Below are 7,807 nucleotides of genomic sequence, written 5' to 3'. Positions count from 1 at the left end.
ATCACTCTCACACTTACATTTAGCATAACACCCATCACTCTCACACACTTACATTCAGCATAACACCCATCACTCTCACACTTACATTTAGCATAACACCCATCACTCTCACACACTTACATTCAGCATAACACCCATCACTCTCACACACTTACTAATCCACTCTCTCCTACCTTTTCTTCTTTCACTCTCACTTTTCCTCTTCCTCTTCTTCTACTTCTTCTTCTTCTTCTTCCTGTCCTGTGCACTGAGCGCGGAAGACGGTGGGCGTGGCTTCAGTGTTGTGCGCCGGGATTTGACATCAAGTCCCGGCGCACAGCCACAGTTGCCGCGCGCACCGTTTCTGGAGGCGTGCCGGCATGGTGGCAGCCCTCAGATGAGCCGCCCCCCCCCCCGCCAGGTACGCATGATGCCCGCATTCGGCCGCATTCAATCCTGTTCGCGGCCGCTTAGTTTTTAACTTTGCGGCCGCATTGAATGCCTGTCTGCCGGTCGTCCGTCCGGCCCACCGGCCTGGATTTAGGGCGGCCTGGGGGGCAATTGCCTCCCTGCCCCCCGGCCCAGCCCGCCCCTGCCTCCACTTAACTCAGGATCCTTATCAGTTGGGCCATGAATCACACCATGAATCACACCTCTTGTCAGAACAGATACAGAGGGCATGCACAAAGAAACACATTTAAATCAACACATCAATTAAATCAATTAACACATTGAATGCTTACTCAAAGAAACAAACCACGTCTGCTGGATTACCCTTCCATGCATCTACTACACCATGAGTTATTCATGACACTATACATTTATAAAATGGTTTATCCAATACAACTTTTGCCACCCTTTCCAAATTGCTTTGTAACAAATTGAGCCATAATAAGTGCAGATTTACAGGCCTCCTTTTCTCCTCTTTGCTTAGCTTACCTACTAATGAGTGGCTACCTTGAGCCATAAAGTTTGCCCTATCCCGGTAGAGTCTTTGCTTTAAGATCCTGTTGGTTTTTTTGTGATACTGTATGATAGTTGTGGCACTTAAATTAATGTTAATTGGTAATGTACAGTATATGCTCCTGCTATTCTCGACTTGGCCTTCTGGAAAACCATTGAGAAGCATATTGTAAAAAAAAATCTCATAAAATGATATAAGGGGGGATTTATTATTATTATTTATTGTTTTATATAGCGCCATCAAATTCTGTAGCGCTGTACAATGGGTAGAGAGGACATAACAAGTAGAATGTAACATAACAAATTGACTAACAGAGACAACAGGTGAGGAGGGCCCTGCTCAAATGAGCTTACAGTCTAGAGGGGATTTAATTCCACACTATGTTCAGAGATAAAGAAAAATAATGAGAAGCAATCAAAGAGAAGTGGGGGAAATAAAGAAAAGAGAGGGAGAAATAAAACGAGATGGGAGGAGATCTGGGTGATGGAGCAAGTCCTATGCGTGTATTCTTGGTGCTGGGGAGTTCTATGGTTGCTGGGCTGTTCTGTGGATACAATCTCATTGCTGGGGCAAGTCCTATGTGTGCAATCTGTGATTTTTGCCTACCGTGTAAGTACCGTCAACGCTGGGAGTCATGTGTCTGATGCGCTTATATGGGTGGAGCCACTGGAGGCGGCTAAATTCGGTTTTGCCTAGGGTGACAAAAATCTTTCCAACAGCCCTCTTGGGGTCATTGTTTTGAAGACTACATAGAGCATAATTTGTAGATATAAGCCATTAAACTTTTTTTTCTATGTTTTTTTTAATCTTTTAATCTGTTTTTTTAATCTTTTTGTATTTTAGGTTAACTCTATTATGTGTGTCCACTTATATTTGTTGCCAGCATCATCATAAATTGTCTGGGTTAACTAGGATGGCAGGTCCAGGGGTGGTAGTCCCACTTCTGCTAAACTGGTGATCCCTAACTGTTACAGCCCCCTAAGCATACTATTCCCAGTGCTGAACATCGCTCTGAGGCAAAGTATTGGCTGCTAAAGTTGAGGGGCATCTCGTAGCAGTATGTAGGATGAACATATTTGAATTTATTTTCTTTTAAATTAATATTTTTCTGTAACGCCCAGTGTTCTTTTGTTCAGAATTTTCTTACACGTGTACATTATTTGTCTTTTAAGAATGCATTTATTTTGTGATTTCTTGTTATACTGCAATTATGTGGTAGTTATACATGAGATAATTAGGTTATTAAGGATAATATATTGCCAGAATAGTGAATCCATATTTGTAATGTGGTTCAAAGCAATATAACATTTTCACACTGCTTCACTTTTCTTCCATTCACATGTTCACTGTGGTTTACCCCTGTGACAAAAAAAACAAAAAGTGATTAGATTAAAGTATAGGATATTGTGATTGATATAGTTATTTGCCATTTGGGTTTTGTACTAGTTGTCTACCTCTTATTCCAATTTGAAAGGGACACTTACTGTTCAAGATGCTCTCTGTTCTCCTCTAAGTACACTCAATATCTCCTAGCAATCCCAGTTTTCTCAAGAACAGTCACAATTGTGTGGCCACTGTCTCGCTTAACTGTGTAGCTGACCCACTATCTCACTCTTGCAGGCCTAGGCCAGTGGAAGACAGCCTCTGATCTCCCCGGCTGGCCTTGAAAGCTGTAAAAATCAATGGAGCTCCCATGTGGCCTCTTTGTGATGAGGAGCATGGATATTGCTATCAGGTGGCTCAAGTGTGCCCCTCACCTTGTAGCACCTGGGGCAGTTGTCTCTCTTGTCCAGCAGAAGATATGGCCTAGGTGACAGCGGTTTAGATTTTCCCCAATGATGATCCTTGGTGAGAATTCTACCCACATAAGCCATTTAATTTTGAGCCTAAAACTTTACTGTTTCTTTAAAAGACTAGAGTATAAATGAGCTAGAGCAGGGGTGTCCAAGTTTTCTCTGCAGCGGGCCACTTCATCAGAATTGTATACGTGCAAGGGCCGCACTCATTTTTCACTGTGAGAAAATGTGGCCTTTAATAAAATATGCAGATTAAAATAAAGTAAATGACACAAAACCTTTACTTTCCCTCTCACTGATTTCTGGGCCTAGAAGTGTTGTGACTACAAATTCAGGATAATTAAAAATGAAATAGTTCTATTTATTCTAGGGATGCACCAAAATGAAACTTTTGGACCAAAACATTCACTTAGCCAAAACCGAAAATGACCCCCCCCCTTAAAAATAATACTAAAAACTAACATTTTTAATAAAAGTAGGTAACACACCACAATTGGACAAAAAAAATTAGCAATATGACTTGGCATGATAGGAGTGTGATTGCTAACAGCAATCACACTCCTATCATACCCAGGCAGGCTACCAGTAAATGCTGGTACCTAGGCATGATGGGACTGTGCTTGCTGTTAGCAATCATACTCCTATCATGCCAAGTCAGCCAGTACATGCTGGTACAGGGTGGCTGTAAGTGATGTGCAGACCCCATACTTCTGGCAGCATCAATACACAAGGGGGGCAGCTAGCTAGGTTTCAGCATGTACTGGCTGACTTGGCATGATAGGAGTGTGATTGCTAACAGCAATCACAGTCCCATCATGCCTAGGTTCCAGCACTTACACATCCAACCAGTAAATGCTGGAACCTAGGCATGATGGGACTGTGATTGCTGTTAGCAATCACACTCCTATCATGCCAAGTCAACCAGTACATGCTGTAACAGGGTGGCTGTAAGTGATGTGCAGACCCCATACAGCTGGCAGCATCAATACACAAGGGGGGCAGCTAGCCAGGTTTCAGCATGTACTGGCTGACTTGGCATGATAGGAGTGTGGTTGCTAACAGCAATCACAGTCCCATCATGCCTAGGTTCCAGCACTTACACATCCATGATATCACACACACACTCATTCATTCACAGGCCCGGATTGATTTAGGGGCTGATGGAGCTGCAGCTCCAGGCTCCTACCTTAAAATAGGTCCAGTCAGGGCACCTTAAGCCCTTAAGCCCGCCGCAACTCCGACCGGGTCCGCCACTCTAGGAGGCCGGGAAGCCCCCACCAGGGCCGGCCTTACGGGAGTGCGGCCGCACAGGGTTTAAGTTAAAACATCGGGGTTTTTTTTTACTTTATTTAACATCTTCCATGTTAAATAAAGTTTTTGTTAACTTTATTTAACATGGAGGATGTTAAATAAAGTAAAAAAAAAAATTAAGCCCTGTGCTGCTACAGACCCCTAAGGCCGGCCCTGATGGGGGCTTCCCGGCCCCTTAGAGTGGCGGACCCGGTCGCATATTTTTAAGCACAGAGTGACCACCAATTGCCATGGCGACCTGCTATTCTGTGGAAGCTATTAATGCTGTATGATGTTGCGGCGGGCTTAAGGGGCTCTGCGTTAATGCGGCCGCATAGGCCCAGTCTTGACTGGGCCTATTTTAAGGTAGAGGCCTGGAGCTGCAGCTCCATCAGCCCCTAAGTCAATCCAGCCCTGCCGCGGGCCCGGTCGCAGTTGCTGCTTGCTCCGGCAACAAGGTAAGTAGGGTGAGGGAGGGGGGCAGTGAGAAGGGGCAAAGGGGGGGTTAGATAGTGAGAAATGGGGAGAGGGGATACATATTGAGAAGTGGGGAAGGGGGTACATAGTGAAAAGGGGGAACAAAGAAGGGGCAGATAAGATGGGGAGAAGGGTTAGTGTGAATGAATGAATAAATATGTGGATGAATTGCTTGAATGATTTGTGAGACTGCATTAATGAATGTGTTAATGATTTGTGTGAATGAGTGAGTAAATGCAAAGATGGTACATGAAGGGTGGGCTTTAACAATAAATAAATAAATAAATAAAAATGGGCTGCTCTGGCTTAAATGCCCGGGCCTATGTTTTGTCCCAATCCGGGCCTGTTCATTCATATACTCATTCATTCACAGATTCATTCCCTCAATCACACATACTCATTCAAACACCCTCCCCACCCCCTTAACTGCACTGCAGCTCATCGATGCCGCTCACAGACTTCAGCAGGGGGCGGCCTCCCTCTGCGTTCTCTGGTACTGAGCTAGAGTATAAATGAGCTGTTTCAGTGAAAAGTATACATTGAATCAAAAGTATAAAGTCCAACTGTGGTGGAAAGTTCTAAAGGTGAAGCAAACAGCAGCAATATTTTTTTATTTCCTTTTATCTATGGCAATTGCACAAAATCCTCCCTGAATTGCTTACATATGGCAGATTAGACACATCAACAGAGTGAGTGTGGCAAAGGTTTCATTATTCAATACATACCATTTATTTTTCATGGCTTCAAAAAGTATTTTCACCATTGTAGAGTGTGGGTTAAGGCAAATCTTTTTTCCCGACTTCAATATAGCACTGCAAGAAATATATTGTGCATAAAAAAGTTTAGTTAGCTTATTTCCTGTATAGTGAGTTGCTGACTAGTAACCCAACACCATAACATGGTTTGTGTCATTATAGGAAAGCACAATTTATCAAATAATATTTCGATTTGTTCACCAATGACCAGAGCAAAGAGAGCCATCATGTAGTAATGGCCACAATTAACAATGCCCATAATAATGGAAACAAGTGAAGCCTGGGTGTATACCACACAAGTGTCTTATTTTAAATAGGAAATTCTAAATTTTTATGGCTCTGTTCCACAATGAATTAGGCACTAAAAATACAATTAAGGAGGTAAGCAGATTCTCCCCTGACCAGCCCACTGAGCTGTAAAATTGAGGTTTGTGCTTTTGCACAGGGCACAAGTCCCATGTGGCCACCTCTCACATATTGAAGCTTTGGTATATTACAATGGCATTCTTTTTCAATATATTGCAAAACTGGACATGTAAGACAACTTGGTGGTCTTTCCCTAGGTCTTCCTCTAGTCTCGGCCCTACCTTTAACCATGCAACTAACAAATGTGTCCTGCTTTGGGCACCTGAAGTGTTGGTGAGTGTATAGGTTATAACTATATTGACTAGAATTGAAGACAACTTAACCATTTTTTAGGCCCCTTACATCTCACAGTGCCATTAAAAACATTTCAAGGAAACTTCATGTGAGGCATGCGAAAAATCTATACAATTGGTTATAGTTTACATCGCTATTTCCCGCAATGTGTCCAATGCAGACACAGAACTACCTATAGTCAGAGGTATCAGTTTATATTAAATTTAACTTGCATGTAGGCCTTCTTACTGAAATCTTGATATCCAATATTGCCCCCCAAAACAAACCCCTACAGCTTACATGACATCCATTTTCTCGCAGATAGAACTTAACGGGTAGACCTCAAGTCTCTTTATTTCCTTCACATTCAGCCTATTGGCAAGACTTCCACTGCATCTGCAACGTCGCCTTGGAAGTGGAACCATCCCTGAAATATGGAAGTATAGTAAATAGTATTAAAATAGACACAATCAATGTAGCATTTCTTGAGTAGTTATTGAGCAGAAGCACCATATTTTTAATTTATGTCTCCAAGTTATAACCGCTCTATATGGTACCTTTTTCTAATGCTAATTCAATTTATTTCCACATCTATTGACAGTTAGAGTTTACGGCTAATGCATTTCCATGCCAATTTCACAGATTAAATAGAACCTTGGATCAGTTGCGTTACACAATATGTAGTGCTACTATTTGTTTTTTAAATTTTATTTCAGATGGATATATTTATCATGCTTTCTACTCTTGTTTTTTTTGTCCTTAATGCATTGTGCTTTTAAATACTTTATCAACAGAGTAAAAATGTATCTGCTAATATAATCCTAATAATTCATAAAGATTTAAAAGGACAGTACTATGAGATTTTTTCCCTCATGGTCAATGGAGTAAATTGTGTTTCCATTACTGAATTATGTGCTTATTTAGTGCAGTGGTTCAGATTTGTCAAGGACGCAGTAGTCTGTTATACTTGCTACAATTGCAATTGCATTAAAGAAAAGAGGGATGGGGGCTTAAACAACTCCGCAGATTACCCTCCAAAATATAAGGTGTCCAAACTAAGACACCTTTATTAGGATCATGGATAGAGGTATGGATGGGACACTTAGGAAGTATGCTGCAGAAAGTTTCACCATGAAACATTGCAAGTGTAGATTGCAGGACCTCTTTCCACATTTGAGAAAACATAGCAGTCCCATGTGAAGAAATCACATGACTGTCCCTTTAGAGCATCTGGGACAAAGGTACAGTTACAGAGCCAGTTTGCAGTCTGACCTTTCATTAATAGTAAAATTAAAAACACAACACAATAAAAGTGAATTATCAGAAATTAAATTATCATCTTAAATTATTTTGAAATGAAAGGAGTTGCCAATGGAAAGATGCCCAACTAGTCTGGAGCCATAATTCAAATGATTTGCTTTTAAAAGCAACAATGCAATACATTTTTTGCTTGCATCGTTAGTATATTTTTGTAGAGTTTGGTTTAAAGAGGTGCAATGATTAAACTGTGAGACTGCTGGTGAGTTAAACATTTCCTCATGCATCAAGGGGCTAATTTTAGTGAATGCCTCCAGCAAGGAAGGTTAAGCTGACCCCACCTATATTGTATAAAGTATTTCACTAGTTTAACTATACATTTTAGAGGGCAAGTGAAGTCGAGCAGCAGAAATACAACTCTCATGCAAACTCTCATTTTAGTGAATAGACCCATACACAGATTCAATAATATGAGAAAACAATGAATTCTAAGAATATTACAGCAGTAGTAGAATAACTTCCTAGAATATTGTATCTTTGTGAATTAGATGACCTTACCTTCCACACAGGCATGGACTACAAGGAGCCAGCAAAAGATCACAACAAGATTCTTTTCCATTGTAAGATCTCCTTAGAACCCTTCAATACAA

At 41.3% G+C, this 7,807-nt stretch overlaps 1 protein-coding gene across 1 annotated transcript; it reads right to left on the bottom strand.

Moving 5' to 3' along the window:
• Window positions 1-2,099: 2,099 nt before the first annotated feature.
• On the bottom strand, window positions 2,100-7,807 carry LOC128488217 (C-X-C motif chemokine 9-like). Its single transcript, XM_053461656.1, has 4 exons — window positions 7,716-7,807; window positions 6,201-6,327; window positions 5,232-5,318; window positions 2,100-2,302 (listed from the first exon to the last, which is right to left on the bottom strand). Exons 1-4 carry the CDS (start codon window positions 7,774-7,776, stop codon window positions 2,287-2,289), a joined length of 291 nt encoding a protein of 96 aa, XP_053317631.1. The 5' UTR covers window positions 7,777-7,807; the 3' UTR covers window positions 2,100-2,286.

This window comes from Spea bombifrons, chromosome 1 (genome assembly GCF_027358695.1).
Source record: "Spea bombifrons isolate aSpeBom1 chromosome 1, aSpeBom1.2.pri, whole genome shotgun sequence".
NCBI lineage: Eukaryota > Metazoa > Chordata > Amphibia > Anura > Pelobatidae > Spea > Spea bombifrons.
The sequence above is the reverse complement of the archived record's forward strand: the minus strand, read 5'-3'. Positions and strand labels throughout refer to the sequence as shown.